The 18,079-nt window shown below is 40.8% G+C and overlaps 1 protein-coding gene across 3 annotated transcripts in view; it reads left to right on the top strand.

Annotated features, from left to right (window-relative positions):
- Positions 1 to 18,079, top strand: part of LOC113646190 (protein kinase C-binding protein NELL1) — a 183,209-nt gene that overhangs the window by 114,849 nt on the left and 50,281 nt on the right. For all 3 annotated transcript variants that reach the window (XM_047802902.1, XM_047802903.1, XM_027152256.2), the window contains exon 13: positions 10,956 to 11,081. In XM_047802902.1, the coding sequence (XP_047658858.1) occupies positions 10,956 to 11,081 (126 nt within the window). The remainder of the gene's footprint in view (positions 1 to 10,955; positions 11,082 to 18,079) is intronic.

Below are 18,079 nucleotides of genomic sequence, written 5' to 3'. Positions count from 1 at the left end.
AGAAGAAGAAGAAGAAGAAGAAGAAGAAGAAGAAGAAGAATAGTGAGAAAAAAACAAACGATTTGACAAATTGATAATGTATTAAATATACTTAACTTAAAGTTGGGGTCTCTGTTGTTTGAAAGCCTATGTTGACTTTTGAAATCACCAAAACAAACACGCCCCTAACCCAAATGGGTCCCACCCCTGTATTGATAGCTCTGCCCCACAAATACACCAGACAAGTATAACCCAAATATAACCCAGACAAGTATTATGGCAGAAACTGTTGGGGCAGCTGGCCCAGGGTAGATTTTTTATCAATAAATGAACTCAATGAGTAATACTAGGGTAATAAAAATGTGTTTTTGTAGTACTGTGTGTTGTACCTGATCCTATATTAACAGGTCCTACTTCTTGCCTTATCGTAAGCCTTTCTTCACTTTCTTTATTTGTTTTTATCCTCCATGTCAATGTTATAACTGCTTTCTGCTAATGTCACACATGCGCACCGAACACTCTCTCCACCCACATTGACAAGCCCCGCTCCTTTCTGTTCACTGGCTACACGGTAGTTTTGTTTTTGTTTAGTTTGGCGGCCCAACACAGTTTTCTGAAGCATTTCTCAAACAACGGAGACCCCACCTTTAACTGTGGCTGCATACAGTCACGCCATTTCTCTCGAAGTTTCTTCCTGTGAAACTGATGCGAAACAAATCACCTCATCATCCATCATCATTCATTTCAATCTTGACTTCTGATTGTTGATCATAATCTCGAACACAAGCAATGACGGTTAGTTAGTCTGTAGCAGCGAGGTCTTAAAGAAGTGTTGCATGCTATTAGTTTTGTAGTGTTTTGTTTTAAATCGGCGCCGGCGCAACATGGATGTGTGCAAAGAACACAAACCCCAGTGTGAAACCCAAGGTATGACACGACCAGGTATCATTAACCATTTTAAATATCAACTGATTTCACATCCTCCAGTCTCTAAAGCACTCCACTTGCAACAGTGTTGATGGTCTTCTGTCTGAAACTTGTGAAACTTCTAAACCTTTAATACATTTATGTATTTAAATGTTTGTTTGCAGTTACTATAGTTCACTAGTTCACGGTAGCATGTGAAATTGATTAAAAATAGATAGATAGATAGATAGATAGATAGATAGATAGATAGATAGATAGATAGATAGATAGATAGATAGATAGATAGATAGATAGATAGATAGATAGAGTGATCTACATATTAGACACAAAACAGAAATTTGGAGTTTTCACCAGTGAAGATAAAATGAGCTAATTATACATGATACATTAAACTTTATTCGTTACCGCTTACATCAGTACACGGACATCTGTTATGTAAAAACGAGCAATAATTCAATGCTATCAAATTTGTTACCTCAGAATTCCTGCACGAGAAAGCTAACGGTTCATTAAGGTGCTCACGCTTTAAGACTTATTATCGAATGACAAAGCAAAGACGCAATGAAAAGGCGTAAAACACCGGCACGAACTGGCAACGGTTGACTCCGACGCTTGTCTACAGTATGCCACACGTTATGATGGTGATGAATTGGTGACGATTTATGCCATAATGGGGTTAATTAAGGTCGTTCTCTGTTCAATATGATTCACTCGTAAACGGTTTATTTTCCGAGAACAAGGCTTTCATATTCATAAGCGTTTTAATGAAGGATCTGCGATGTGATAAATGACGAATAATCGCAATGTTAATTGTGACAGATCATCAAGTGTCCTCGTTATGCAAATTATTTTGCATGAATTTATCATTGGACACGTTTCATATACACGTAGCTTCCCTGTGAAGGCGCTAACACGATCCGTTCTTTAAATTAGAAATACACATGCTGTTTATTTCATACTTTATAGCTTTATTACAAGGTTATTTTTTTCTCTAGCCTTGAGGGTCTCTGTATTATACCATATATACTGTAATGTCTCTGCCTTTTAATTCTCGAATTGGATTGTTCGGAAATAACTTTAAAACTTTTTTAAAAATGGAAAAATTCCTTTTAATCGACTCCAGCGCCGACGACAGCGTTGACACTTCGTCACATGGCTCGTGCAGTCATTTTTTTTTACAGAGGGCTCCGAGATGGACGCTGCACTCTGACAGAGACGAGAACAAAAGACTTTTCATATGAACCAGAAGGGAATTGTGGGGTGGTTGTAATTGGATCACTGGAGATGAATAGAAAATAACATGAGGTGAGGCTGGGGTCGTGTTCCACTTTGTCTTGCTCTCACTAAGAAGCACTTAATGTGATTTTAAATATTCAGAAGAACCGAAAGCAAACATATATAAATAAATATATATATATAAATCCAATCTACTGCACTTTATTATTTAATTCTTGCAACCTTTCTTTGATATTTGTCCCTTAATATCTATCACCTAATCGTGACTCAGTTGTTTTCATTAGATGATTTCACACACTGTGTTTTTGTAAACTTCCCTCACCCCAATATTATTGTACAGTATTGTACTGTACAGTTACAGTTACAGTAGTTTAGAACTCAATACTGTTGTGGTGGTGTGGACTTCGATTCCTTCCTCCACCTTGTGTGTGTGGAGTTTGCATGTTCTCCCCGTGCCTCGGGGGTTTCCTCCGGGTACTCCGGTTTCCTCCCCCGGTCCAAAGACATGCATGGTAGGTTGATTGGCATCTCTGGAAAATTGTCTGTAGTGTGTGTGTGTGAGTGAATGAGAGTGTGTGTGTGCCCTGTGATGGTTTCGTCCAGGGTGTATCCTGCCTCGATGCCCGATGACGCCTGAGGTCCCCGTGACCCGAGCTAGTTTGGATAAGCGGTAGAAAATGAATGAATAAATAAATAAACCTGAAACCTGAGAGGAAACACTGCAAACAGTTGCAAACTGACACGAGACACGTTCACACGCTCGACAGGCGCTACTAGAGGTGCTAACAAGGTGGTCATGTGACATGCTAGGGCTGATGAATAATGTAGTTCACTAGATCGCGGTGTAACGGTGACGGAGTACGTTGACATGGATCTGGAATGACTGACAGTTTAAACGCGCACCGATACGATGCACACCGATGCTCACTTCCTGTCACGATAAATCGAGAAACTTTTGAGGTCAATCATGTGAAATAAAATCTGGTTCAAAGAAGAAGAGAAACGAGATGAAAACTTCTGAAAAAAGAACACGTTATTTATTTATTTGTTTGTTTGTTTGTGTGTTTGTTTATTTATTTATTTAATCATCCAGGTCCTAATGATGTTCTTGCATACATATAAGCAGTTGATGTTGGGTTGAGTCTGAATCTGTAAACACTGACAGTGTAAAATAAGTTCATTGGTGAAAATAAACCTCCAGTTACGTAGCAACAAGTCGAACCTGGCGAGATGTCCATGTGGATCGACATCTAAGATATTCCTTAAGCAGACTGCTAATTTAAAGAACTTTTACCTCCAGAATAATGTGGATCTTTAGAATCCATTTTTTCTGCATATTCTGCAGGCAGAATACACACACACACACACACAGACACATACACGGAATGTGTGAATCCTACTGTCTTGCACTCTTGTTCCCATTACTGATTCGTCCCAAAGAGTTGACGTATATTCTATAACCAAATCTATTTCTGTCTGAAAGTCACAAACCACTGATCTGATTTTCCAGTGTTAGCGTAGCACTTTGTAACAGTTTTCCAGCTTCAGACACACATTGACATCGTGAAGACGGTTCCTGTTGCCTGGTCTTCGGTGGTCTTCAGCTTTAATGACATTGAGCCTGCGAGCGAGCTTCTCTAAGGTCCGATGACGTCTGACGGTGCAGGAGTTCTTGATACGGGCTGGTTTCAGACGATCCTGCAGGTGATCTGACGATCCTTACCCGTCTGCGATTATGAGGCTACTATTGGAGGCTAAGATTCTCTACAGAATGTGATGGAGACCTGAACATTTGCAGTTCTGCCGGACTGGACACGCCTGAAGCTAGCATGCCAATGTGCACGCTGCAAACTATACTTTCTGTCACCTGGCTGTCGTCTCATATTCTGTGTGTGTGTGTGTGTATGTGTGTGTGAGAGAGAGAGATTTACTTTTCCCTTCGCTTTAGCACGTGTGTATTAAATTGAATGTGCTGTGTATAGAAATCACTTTATGTAAAAACTTCACACTCACTGCTTGTTATAGACGCCGTTACTGCGCCAGGTTGATGTGCCACAGGCTCTGGTGTTGTTGATCAGTTCTTGGAGCAGCTCAGAGCTTCACTCACTCACATAATTTCTCAAGCAGCAGCACAGAAATCGGTATACTGTATGGAGTTGGACAGTGATCTCTTTATGCAATCCAGAGGCAACAGTAACAAGAAGAAACTCCCTGAGATGAAGCTTCACCATGAAGATCCTGGATCACAACCACACACTGAAACCGGGAGAGTCGTGGTATAGTTTCTGAGCATTCTCACACCAAGCCTTAGTAAAAACAGACACACACACACACACACACACACACACACACAGCACTACCTCATTAGCTCGTGTAAAACAGCCCTGCAGTTACAAATTGTTCCCGAACAAAAAAATCAATTTAATTACTACTCAAGAGCAAGTACTACAGCAGGCTGCCATCCACCGCTTCATAAATTTCTGAGCGACGCACAATCCCAACATTGGTGTCACTACTGCTCCGTCTCTGTGCTGGTGATCGAGAGGTACTGCCCTTCCACTGCAGAAGAAACTCCTGCTGTACAATCACACGGCCGTATGAAAACAGTCACGAGTCCAGTACCTCAGCATGAGTTCCTCCTGAAAAGCCTACAGAAGACACCAACACTTCCAGCAGGTTCTAATTAAATAATATAACACTAACGTTTACCTTTTATTCATTTAGCAGACGCTACGGGAGCAAAACCTAAGAGCTAGAATAAGTGCTGACTTACAGTATTTATCTGTGGGTTTGTGAGTTAGGAGGTAGTCAAGTGTTCATGAAGCCCAGATGAGGCGTTGATTCGGTTTGATCGAACAGACGTTCGATCCGATACATCGAATTTACATTTTCTGTTTTGTTTGACGAGTCACTCTGAGTATGGAGGAAAGCATCGAGCCAGCGAACGAGTGTCGGCTGCAGACCTGTTCACAGACATGGCTGTTTACAGAGCAGAAAATACTACATTCTGAGAGCTTGGGGGCTTAAAAAAAGAACTAAACCATAGAAACGTAATCCAGTATGTGGACTTCATTGTTTTGTGTTTGTGTGTGTGTGTGTGTGTGCGCGCATGTGCGCATGTACTATGTTCAGGTTATTCTTCACTGAGGAACTTCATCTCACTTACACACACAGTGTGTTATACTGTAAGCCTTGGGGTGGTTTTATTGTTTGTGGGTGTGTGTGCACCATGTTCAAGTTATTCCACACTGAGAGACTTATTTCATTTCTCTCTCTCTCTCTCTCTCTCTCTCTCTCTCTCTCTCTCTCTCTCATACACTCTCACACACACACACACACACTCACACAGACTTCCTGTCTGTTCCTTTGTATAAAATAAAACTCAAATTTTTGTTAATTTCAGAGCAGAATCGTGACTTGAGCTTAGACTTGAGCTTAGACTTGAGCCTGGACGGGCTTGTACTTGGACTTGGGCTTGGACTTGGGCTTGGACTTGAGACTGGACTTGGGCTTGGACTTGAGACTGGACTTGGGCTTGGACTTGAGACTGGACTTGGGCTTGCACTTGAGCTTTGATATCTGCAGTGTGTTGTCTGCTGCTCCTTCTGAAGCGCTCTACACTCATTTATTTTACGTTTCTTTTGAAGCAGTTCGTTTGAAGCTGTGCTGTAAACAAGATCTAGGATCCAGAACATATATCTGTCTTATCTGCTCAGAAGTACGGCTACGCCTCCTTATCTGAAGCCTCCTCGCAGCCTCATGACAATCACAGAGTTCTACAGAGTCGACTCTTCCACTCAAAATCAAACATCAGCAGCAGAAATAGGCTGAAATCCTGGAGGGACTGGATGCTTTTTTGAACATAGTGACTAGTTTAAATAATCATCTCTCTCTCTCTCTCACCCTCTCTCTCTCTCTCTCTCTCTCTCTCTCTCTCTCTTTCTCTCTCTTTCACTCTTTCTGTCTGTTTCTCTCTCCTCTTCTCTCTCTCTCTCTCTCAATGTCTCACTCATTTCTGTCACTTTGAAATATTTAATCTGCAGCTTTTTCCACAGACTTTCAGTGAGGGCTGCGTTTTAATATATTAAAGTGTCAAGCGTTGCCACGCCCACTTATTTATGTCAGTGACAGATGCAGCAGCCGACCAATCTGTGAGAAAGAGAGAGGGAGGGAGAAAGTGAGAGAGAGAGAATGTGAGAGAGAAAGGGAGAGGGGGGGAGAGAGAGGAAGTGAGAGAGAACGTGAGAGAGAAAGGGAGAGGGGGGGAGAGAGAGGAAGTGAGAGAGAACGTGAGAGAGAAAGGGAGAGGGGGGGGAGAGAGGGAAAGAGAGAGAGACCAAGACAGAGAGACTTTAGCTGTTTTTAATACAAGATGTAGCTTCTTTATGATGTGTACAGACACGTGACGGTGTGAAGAAACGGTTCGAGACACCTCACACTGCTCAGATACCGACGTACGCAAACCGCCGCTAAACACAAACGTCAGTCAATCAAATACAGACGAAAAAAAGAACAAATATTCTGTCAGTCCATCAGATCACTTTAGTCAAAGGCAGAGCAGGAGCTGAATCACAGCATTATTATGGGATACAGTAAGCAGCGTTTTTTTTGGCAGCCTTCAGTTTGAGAAAGTCTGGATGCCTTCTTCATTCATCTGCACACATACACATACATATTCCTTCCATCCATCCATCCTTCTCTTTGTTCCCTCCTTCAAATTCCAGTAGATTTCCACAAAAATGCAACAAAGAGCTTTGCAAGTTACAGCAGGAACTTTATTGCCTTCAACATTTTTTATTTATTTAAATCTTTCGTTTTATGGCTTTGAGTTAAAATGTTTAGCAATATAATATTTGTGCGCGTGTGTGTGTGTGTGTGTGTGTGTGTGTGTGTGTGTGTGTGTGTGTGTGTGTCTGTTAGCCAGTGCCAGTTCAGTCATTCTAAAGTCACAAATAAGTGTTTGTTCTCATTATAGCTGTAGATGTTCATCTCAGTAGCTGCAGTAAAGACATCTGACACACAAAATCAGATCATTTCAGATGACATAAATCTTTCGAGTAAAATCAAATGCAGGCTAAGTGGAATTTACAAACTCCAGGACCCGTATTTATAAAGACACTAAGACTGATCTCATAGAGCTCCTAATTTAGCTTAAAAGTTTCTAACTATGAATCTTATCTTCAGAGCGATACAGGACCTCAGATCACTGAGCAACTCTGAACAAGGAAAATACAACACCTTTTATCTTAGACAGGAGGCGGGGCTTAACCGGTTACTAGGTGACACGTTCTTTTGAAGACTGTGATTGGTTGTCGCGCTTTTTAAATTAGGAACCTTCACTTTGTCTCTATGTTAAAATATTTGAGTCTAGATCGTGTAGGGATTATGTTCGTGTCCGATCATATTACAGATGCTCTAACATCTGTATGTGATAAATGTAATAAATGTAAATGTGAACATCTCAGACACAGAGCAGAAATGTCATAGAGATAAATGATATCATTTCTACCTAGCTCTTAATGCCACAGCAGCAGAATGAATATATATAAGTCATTACTGCTCTGTGTCGGAGATGAGATGTGAACTCTAACATAATTGGTCAGAAAAATAATCCCTACATGATATAATCTGTATCATCTTATTAACTCTATCATTATTAAATATTGTATACAACTCATTTCTTCTCCCTCATCACATTTCAGTCTTCTCTGATGAAGAAACTCTTAAGGCTCTTAAAAGTCCTCCTCACTGCTCCTAACACTTTTTGACCTCATGAGCTCTTTTAAGCGATAAGATGCTTGATGAAGAACTTTTATCTTTACTAGAATCTTCTCTTTCATTCGAAGAATTGTGCCACATTTCTAAGAATTTCATCTCTAGGAGAATCTCTACACTTGTGCTAAGAATTTTCATGAACACCGGCCGTAGCATTTAAAATCTACCCTTGGATATTCTCCAGTAAATGTATTTCCAATAAATTCTTATTGAGACACAGGGGGAAATCTCTTCTTTATATTTACTGTGTTTTCTTCTTCGAGGAGAACAGAATCGAATCCAGTTGAAAGTGTGATTGCATTTCCACAGCAGTCTTTTTTTCACTTCTATTCTTTTACGGAACATCGTTTCAACACGTCACTCAACACTGTAGTGGTGGTGTTTATAAGGCTCTATTGAAGCGCTATGTAGACTTTGTGCAGCTCGCTCAAAGCTTCACGAATGTGCTTTAACTAAATATAAAAATTCACAAAAGTCTCACAGAACCTTAAACTCCATGGATTCATCCATCGTCTCTCTATAAAGATCTGCGCCTTGCTTATGAACAGTTATAAAGTAGCAGTTCTTATAAAATTCAGCTGTAAGAAGTTTAAAAGTCATAACTACAGGTGTGTTAAAATATATATATATATATATATATATATATATATATATATATATATATGTACTAGATAGAAATGGAGCGAATGGAAGTATTTTTAAAAGAAACATCATTATTATTATTATTATTATTATTATTATTATTATTATTATTATTATTATTATTGATTACTTTCTAGCATTACTTATGTCTCGAGATCCCGTTCACTCTGAGTTAACCCCGACAGTTGGTTCCCAGTCAGCATCTGATCCAGCAGCTCTACAATCCGCTAATTAAAGATTCCATCAGATGATTGCAGGAGACGTTGTGTGGATAATAAAATGCGTGCTCTTGTTGTGCGAGTCGGAGGCTAAAAACAAGATTAGCGTGTCGCTGGAGCGTTTCTCCAGAGGAAGCCGACACTGATTGCGAGCAAATTAACGGTGGCTCGAGCTTCAGATCGTGAGCGAATACTCACTGGGAAGTGGATTAGCTGAGACGCTGTGCTTTCTGATAAACCGCAGAGTAGCTGCTTTGTATTCGTTTCTCGACGTGGCGACTGTAATGACATGAAGATTTGGAAGCTCCTGCAGGTTTCTTCCTCTACGTCCCAGAGATTTGCATCACTTCCTGTGATGCCATTGGCTCATGGGCTAATGGTACAAGCATCACATGTAACATCTTGGCGTATTTATAAAGTAGTTCAATATGTATGACTGCGTCTGACCCTGAAGTGTTGTGCAGCTTATTTTTACAAATCTTTTTTTGGGATTTTTTTCTTTTTCCTCACCTCCTGTCGGTCTCTTTGCCCCCCCCCCTCTCTGTCTCTCTCTCTGTCTCTTTCTCTCTCTCTCTCTCTCTCTCTCTCTCTCTCTCTCTCTCTCTCTCTCTCTTTTTCTCTCTCTTTCTCTCTGTCTCTCTCTGTCTGTCTCTCTCTCTCTTTCTGTCTCTCTCTTTCTCTCTGTCTCTTTCTCTCTCTCTCTCTCTTTCTCTCTGTCTCCCTCTCTCTCTCTCTCTCTCCTCTCTCTGTCTCTCTCTCACTCTCTCTCTCTCCTCTCTCTCTCTCTGTCTCTCTCTCACTCTCTGCCTCTCACAGACTTTTGGTGAGGGCTGAGTTCTAATATATTAGTGTCGAGTGTTGCCACGCCCACTTATTCATGTCAGTGACCGATGCAGCAGCCGACCAATCGGCGAGAGAGACACAGAAAGAGAGACAGAGAGACTTTAGCTGTTTTTAATACAAGATGTAGCTTCTTTATGATGTGTACAGACACGTGACGGTGTGAAGAAACGGTTCGAGACACCTCACACTGCTCAGATACCGACGTACGCAAATCGCCGCTAAACACAAACGTCAGTCAATCAAATACAGACGAAAAAAAGAACAAATATTCTGTCAGTCCATCAGATTTTTGACATTTCAGTCAAAAGCAGAGCAGGAGCTGAAGCACAGGATTATTATGAATCGGCTTATGCATCCGTCTGCTTTTCTCTTTTTTCCTCATCCCCCTTTACCTCAACCTTTAAACTATTACCCTGAAAGCTGATGCAGAGTCAGTCTAAAGAATGTTCCAGAAATAACGGATTCAGGCAACGTGCTGAAAGGAAAATCTTCAGACTTTCCGAGTAGAACTAACAACACAGGAAATAACGGAGAAACCACTCAAAGACGTCCGAAAGAAAAGCAGGTCAATGTTTCCAGTAAAACCAGTAAGGAAGGAATATTTTCTTGGACTCATTGCTTTCCTGGAGCAGGTCCAGGTTGTGGATCATCGGAGAGAAAAGCGAGCATCCTACGTTCTCACATGTTCCTCTCTTGAGCTGCTTTAATCACCGTAATCACTGTTTGGTTGATCCTCACTGCCATATTATTAGGAGCTTGATGCCTTTCCGAGCTTCTTGAACCCCGGGTTCTAAAGGTAATTACCTCGAGACACTTTTCACTTCGAACATCGATCCCTAATGATCAAGTCTGAGGTGATGATGTTGAAGAAAAACTCGAAGATGATATGAGGAAGAAACCTTGAGAGGAACCAGACTCAGAAGGGAACCTCATCCTCATTTGGGTCATTTCCCAGAGATCACCAAGTCTTCAGTTGATCACTGATGAAGATCCGACCATAAACTCTTTCATTTTATTCCCATGCTGAAGCGAGCAGTGCTTCAACTTTGACTCTACAAGTGTTTAAAATTTCAGACTGAGTGCTTTTACCAAACACGCAGCACAAACACATCTTGAGAATACACCTCGCACTTTATTTTTTCTAAATCTCGAATTCAATATAATAAATATCTGAGTTATTTATCGTGTTAATATTTGTTTCGCAGTGCGTTGAGGTCACACATCGAAACATGTTCGGACTTTGCCCTTTATACTTTTTTTATGTGTGTGTGTGTGTGTGTGTGTGTGTGTGTGTGTGTGTGTGTGTGTGTGTGTGTGTGTGTGTTTTCTGCTCAGATATAGATGAGTGTTCCACACAGATGCACTACTGTCAGGCCAACACTGTGTGCGTTAATTTACCTGGAGGTCATCGGTGTGACTGCCTTCCAGGGTTCTCCAGAGTGGACGACTTCTCCTGCACAGGTCACACACACACACACACACACACACACACACACACACAAACACACACACAAACACACACACGATTAAAAAAAAAAATTAGCACCAATTCCATTGGGTTAAAAAATGTCCAATAAATCAGAGTTTCTTTGTAATTGATTGCTCTCTGTTTATCTTCTCATCTTTTTCTTTCGATCAAAAAACAAAACGTCCTGATTGCTAAAGTGCCGTTTGTCTGGACGCCATTTGATTTGGTAGAAATTGATTTAATTTCAGCGATTTCTCAGAGATTAATTTAAACGTTGCATTTCAGCTGAAAGTTCTGAAGCCCAGGAAGGAAATTGCCTTGTTTTGATTATTTTGTCGCAGAGTCGCAGGAATTCGGGCTGCAGTTTCAATTCAATTCAAGTTTATTTGTATAGCGCTTTTTACAATAGACATTGTCTCAAAGCAGCTTTACAGAACATAAACATAGAGCAGAATTAATGATAAAGGAAATAACGAATAATAAAAGAAATAAGAATTAACAGAATAAAAAATTCTAGGTTATTATTAGATGTATATAATAATCACCGTGTGCGGTGATTAATGTGCTGCTTCTCTCCTTTGGCTTAAAATAACAGGGATGAGAACCACAGTGGATCATCAATAAATACTCTTAATCTTGTATCATTTACAAGGAAATAGTTTAAGTTTAATGATGTAACCAATAATACGGTAAATACTGTAATGATATACAGTGCAGGGAGCAGGACAGGAAGTAGAACAGGAATCAGGACAGGAAACAGAATGGGAAGCAGGACAGGAAGTAGAATGTGAAACAGGACAGGAAGTATGACCGGAAACAGGATGGGAAGTAGGACGGGAAGTAAAATAAGAATGAGGACAGGAAACCGGACAGGAAGCAGCACTGGAAGTAGAAGGGGAAGCAGGGTGAGAATCAGGGTAGGAAGCAGGACAGGAAGCTGAATGGGAAGTAGGGAAGGATGGGAAGTAGAACAGGAAGAAAGACAGGAAACAGGACAGAACATATGAATCGGAAGCAGTGTTTTGTTTTATATATCTCATGAATAAACCTGGAACGTGTATCTAATACAATCAGAAAGCTTTAGAAAAATGTCTAGTCCTCTATTTCCCTGGTGATCAACAACAGTATTAATGCTGCATTTGATTCGAGGGGAAAGTTAGCGATTTTTGACCGCAGAGCAGGAAAAAGCAAGGAGAACTTTCAGCTCTTCACAGAGTTCCTCCGAGATTTGGCATCAGATCGACATGGCTGCTCACGGAACCAACAATAAACACAATAGAACTTCCATCCATCTCTTTTCATTTCTTTCTCAGAGCAGAAAGAACAGTTGGTTTATAGACTTTCAGCAATGATTTGCTTTACTTTAACACACACCCCCCCCACCCAAGTATATAGTCACGTATCTCTCAGCAAGCTTCTCTTATAAGTGTGTAAAAAGCTTTAGCACTTAGGAAGGTCTTGAAAAGGTCTGTTAACTTTAGGTAGGCTAACACTTGTTGTTTTTAGTGACGAATAATAGTCAGAAAAAATCCTCTCATTAGAAGCGAGACACAAAAGTGTGGCGTTTTGCAGTGAATTACACAGCAGAGCTAATTCAGATGGAGCCGAACGTCAGCCTGACTAATTATTCCTCGGCTTCTGTCAGACTCCTACATTTTTACTCCTTCCATAATAATATTTAAGCTGCCAAGGGCGAGTGAGTATAAGTCAGGAAGGGAAGATGTTATTTAGGAACATTTCCCTGAGGAGACTTGACACAGACGACGGCTCTGAAACAGGGGAGCTTCATCTCGGTGCAGTTTATCTGTATCCGGTTCTCTGTAGACTTTATCCGTATACTGATTTAAACCTGATGGTCGTGGCCTAAAAACGACATCGTTTTCAAAAATGAAACCTTTCACTATGAGCACAATACTTTATGCTCCGGGAAAAGGTACTTACCATGATGTCACTTTTATACAACAGTTTTATAAACTAGATTTATAAAGTTCGTTGCAACAAACTTTGATGTTGGCTTTGACGAGCAAGTATTCACAAAGGCCGGTGCTTTTTGGAGGCAAGTGGACATAAGGGTAAGTGTTACTTTTGGAGGCAAGTGGACATAAAACTTGTGAAATATAGTGGAGCGCTAGGGTGCCAAAACATTTGGAGGCAAGTGGAGACAAGCATGTGACGTCATCCGAAACCCTGTGACGCAATTCCACTCCTTGTTCTGAGTGTTTTGATATGTCACATGTCCATGTTGTTTGGTGTAGATAGTTTGAAAGCTTGCCGAGTTATAAACCTCCCAAGTTTATAATGGGAGTCTATGCTGGAAAAAAGGCCATTTGAGACCCAGTACCAGAAGTACCGGTACTCAGATTGCTTAGAAAAGTAACAAACTTCAGACCAGGGTCTACAACATATCCGAAATTGGTTCATGTGGCTTAAAAACTCTAGGAGGAGTTACACTCTCTCTCTCTCTCTCTCTCTCTCTCTCTCTCTCTCTCTCTCTCTCTCTCTCTCTCTCACACTCATTTTCTACCACTTATTTGAACTTCTCGGGTCACGGGGACCCTGTGCCTATCTCAGGCATCATCGGGCATCTAGGCAGGATACACCCTGGACGGAGTGCCAACTCATCGCAGGGCACACACACACTCTCATTCACTCACACACTACGGACAATTTTCCAGAGATGCCGATCAACCTACCATGCATGTCTTTGGACTGGGGGAGGAAATCGGAGTACCCGGAGGAAACCCCCGAGGCACGGGGAGAACATGCAAACTCCACACACACAAGGCGAAGGCGGGAATCGAACCCCCGACCCTGGAGGTGTGAGGCGAACGTGCTAACCACTGAGCCACTGTGCCCCCCCCCTAGGAGGAGTTACTCTTGATAAATGTTTGTCTTAGCTTAAATAGGAAAACAGAATGTTTGTTTGTTTGTTTGTTTGTTTGTTTGTTTGTTTATTTATTTATTTATTTATTTTCACCATATTTGTAGTAGACAAAGGTTATAGTGAGTGATAAATGTACGTAAATTCACGTTCGAAACACCGGCTCGTCTAATCAGATTAACGAAGCGGAACTAAGTGCTGTACAGTACTCTGGATTTAGTGCTCTGAATTGTGATGGTGTCATTAACTTTGGATATCTAACAAAGATTCAAAACCGTTTTGACTTTTTATTTATTTATTTATTTATTTATTTATTTTGAAAGCGCAAACATACTATTCAGTATTGCAGGAAAAACTCATTTTTTATTTAATATTTCATTTACCCTCCAGTCAAAACTCCAGTATCCATGTTTTTTAGTGTGAGAAAACAATAAAATTCCACTAGTGTGATTTTTAATTTTTTTTTTTATTTTTTAATGGTTACTCACACAAGGAAGGAAACCCGCATGTTTTTGTAAATCTCCAAGGAAATCATTTAAGCCGTGTTGTTATTGCCGTCGAGGTCAAACGCCTTCCTGTTTAAAGTGTGTTTGTCTGCACACACATGGAACTCCAGTGTGGTCCAGTGAACTGAGTAATGGGATTGTCTCCACCAAGAAAGAGCCGTGAGGCGCTTCTCTTAAACGTGGACGAAAATAAGGAGCTCAGAGGCCCATTCAAACTGGGCAGCACACAAACACAGCGCATGTGAGACATCCTGCCGAGGGAGCTGCTGTCTGACTGGAACACAGTTAGATGTTGCAGCAACAACCCTACGGTCTAGACGTCCTGTTTGTGAAATCAAAGCTCGAGAGATTTTGTCTACTTTGAAGGGTTTTCTCCAGTCTGTTCTTTTCTTGAGATTGTTCGGTGCCTTCGAAGGAAAGCTCCCGGGACTGCTGGAGTGTCTGGACGTAATGAGGGCAGTGAGACTGGTGTGAAATGAGAACGTCGGTACTGCTGCATCATCGCATCATTTAGTACAGCAACCTGAAGACGAACAGTCCCAGATGAAGCCTTGCTTTCATTTTAATTGGCATATCGATACGAAGGCTCTATCGCTTCACTCAGGCTGAGCGAACGTGTAGCCCGTGTGAGGTGCCGTGGCGTCGGCAAGACCACAAAAGCCCCGTACAGTGAATTGAATTTCACCCCTAGATGTGAGGGAATTGTTTGCTCACACTCAGAAGAAAGTGCTGTCTGCCTACAGAAGCTCACGATTGGCTAGAGTCGATATGATTGGCAGGCGAGACTAAGCATGCTCCTCCCAACTAGAGTTCTGTTTAAACCTTGGTTTAATTTTATTGTATTCTTCTACATTACCTGCCGGTATCACTGCTGTGGAAAAGCGAACACTGACCTGATACATGCCATGCTACGATTGCAATAAGCAGATTCATGCAGAGTAGTGATGAGAATAAACAGCTTAGAGCTGTGTGGATACAGCTGGAGGATAGAATGTAATTGTAAATGGGATTGCCATCAAATGTCAGGTTTGATGACAAACCTGAAGCATATACACATGCACGCACACGCACACACACACACACACACACACACACACACACACAGCAGTAGATGCTTGGTGGACCTGGGATATGAACTCACAACCTGTTCATCACTTGTTAATCCTACACCTTTAACCACCAAGCTACTACATTCCCGTACTCTAGATCTGTGTGCTAGAGAACTAGTTCCTTAGTTTTAACCTTTTTTTATCTGTTAAATGAGTTGAGTTCAAATCCCTCTCACAAATGTCAGTACTGAGGCTATGTGAGGAAGCGCCAGAGATTAATAACCTCCTGCTCCATTGTTTTCTTTGGTTATATGAATGTTTGGTCGGTTGGTTGGTTGGTTGGTTGGTTGGTTGGTTGGTTGGTTGGTTGGTTGGTTGGTAATAAAAGAGACAATTAGCGATTTAAGCCAGTGTTTAAAAGTGAGGATGTTTGTTAGAGAAATAAAGACTGAGCCTCATTCAACCTTGAAAGCACAGTTTCCTTTGTCATGCTGATAAATGGATTGTTATGGACGAGTCAGAAGCTTGGCTTCAGCATGTACAGTAATTGTGACTAGAAGGACATCGCATGAACAGAAGGGATAATCAGAAGCACATGAAGGTAGCGTTAATAGCTGTATATTTGCTACAGTAGACGCTCTGAGAACTGAAGCGTAGCCTGGAATCATAGCCTTGAGATGCTACACAGGAAACAGTCAGGTTTTCTGTATTTATTTTTGTTCCAAATTGTCTTTCACACCAGCATTTAGTGCAGCGGTGTGAGACATAACTGACGTCTCTCCTGGCAGTCGGAAGAATCTAACGAAGCCGGAAGTACAGTAGGTCTAGTCGTTCTTATGGTGCTGTGAATGTGAGTGAAGCAAAGCGACTTGACAAGTTAGACAGAAATCTTCACTGAACAGGAGACATGGCTATGGGAGAAGAAAAGAAAAAACACAGACGGAGTTCAGGAACAAATAATCTCACAGTCAGCATTCAGCAGTAGAGTCAGAACTTTCCTAATCTCCCACAGCTTCTGCTGATCCCACAGAGCTCCAGTCTCAATCCTTCATATTATTGCTGTTAGACTGAAAGAAAACTACTGTGCAAAAGCGCGGGGGGGGGGGGGGGGGTTTAGTCATTAAGAAGAATTAACTTTCCACAAATAAATAATCGGCTGAATAAATTCAAATGTATTAATTCCATTGATTTATAGAAATAAATATTTCTACATACTCCGACTTTAGCTGCGTCCCAAATGATGTAACACTTACACTACTCTGTGCACTATGCACACTAGGTTCGAGTGTATGAATGATACATAACAGGAAGTAGAAGCCATTTCCCAGTCGATGCCAGATGACTTCAAATTCAAATAACACAACGCCGCTAGCTTTAGGAGAATATGCAAAATATAATTTTGTCTTTTTTTTTTTTTTGACTTGGTAACTGAGCGTGTAAAAATTCTTATTTGAGTGAATGAATAAATAAATAAACAAACAAACAAATAAATAGATAAATTTTTTTTTTTACAAAATAAATTTTCCAATAAAATGAAATAAAAATGTTTTTATATCATGAAGAAAAATAGTATGATATCGCATAATACTTTCATTCAAATTTTCATCGAAAATAATACTGCTAATAAGCAGGCTGAAGACTTTTTGGAGTTTGACTATTACAAAAAAAAAAAAAAAAAAAAAAGAGCACAGCAGATTTACACGTAGGGCGATGTAGAGAGATGTGTGTGAAGATAATTATTCCACGTTGTTAATTCAGCTGAAGCAGTGGACAGGCGCCGGGACCAGCTCAGCCACTGAAGAGTTTAATATGCTGAAATGAATTCACTTTATACAAAAGAGAAGAGCTGGCATGCTTCATAATGTTCCATAAGAGAGACAGCAGAGGAGGAAGGGTTCCTCGTCATCTTCCTTTACAGACGACACCAGAATGAAAGCTTAATTAAAATCCGAGTACAATTACATGAGCTGTGAATGCAGACCTCAGAGGTGCAAGAGGCTCGAAGTGTGACAATTCTCTCCAGCTCTGAAGTGCTGCTGTTCATTAGCCACAACAAGCGTGGGTTATAAAAGTGCTCATAACACCTCATCCTGCAGTGTCTGAACTCTGCCTTAGACCTGAGGGGGAAGAAGATTCCCAGCTAAATGGAGGCAGATTAACACGTTTGCTCAGATGGCAAAATAGTGTCACTTCGTCTTATTATTATTATTATTAATATTATTATTTTATTTATTTTTTTAACCGTTTTTACTGTTTTTTTTTTCTATTGTCTAGCTGCACACCGATTACTGCTCACTTAAATAAAGCACAGACATCTTCCAGACATTTGGGGTTTAAAAATATTTTATTTAACTAGTCAGGTATGTGTTGTTTTTGTTCGTCTGGACCGCTGGACACAAAAGTGAGTAAATCTCACAAAGGGCCCAATTAGCCACTTTCTTTCCCTGGTGTCATGTGACTCGTTAGTGTTACAAGGTCTTAGGTGTGAATGGGGAGGTGGTGGTGTTATCGCTCTCACTTTCTCATGCTGGGCACTGGAAGTTCAACATGGCACC

This window comes from Tachysurus fulvidraco, chromosome 2, assembly GCF_022655615.1.
Source record: "Tachysurus fulvidraco isolate hzauxx_2018 chromosome 2, HZAU_PFXX_2.0, whole genome shotgun sequence".
Lineage (NCBI taxonomy): Eukaryota > Metazoa > Chordata > Actinopteri > Siluriformes > Bagridae > Tachysurus > Tachysurus fulvidraco.
The sequence above is the reverse complement of the archived record's forward strand: the minus strand, read 5'-3'. Positions and strand labels throughout refer to the sequence as shown.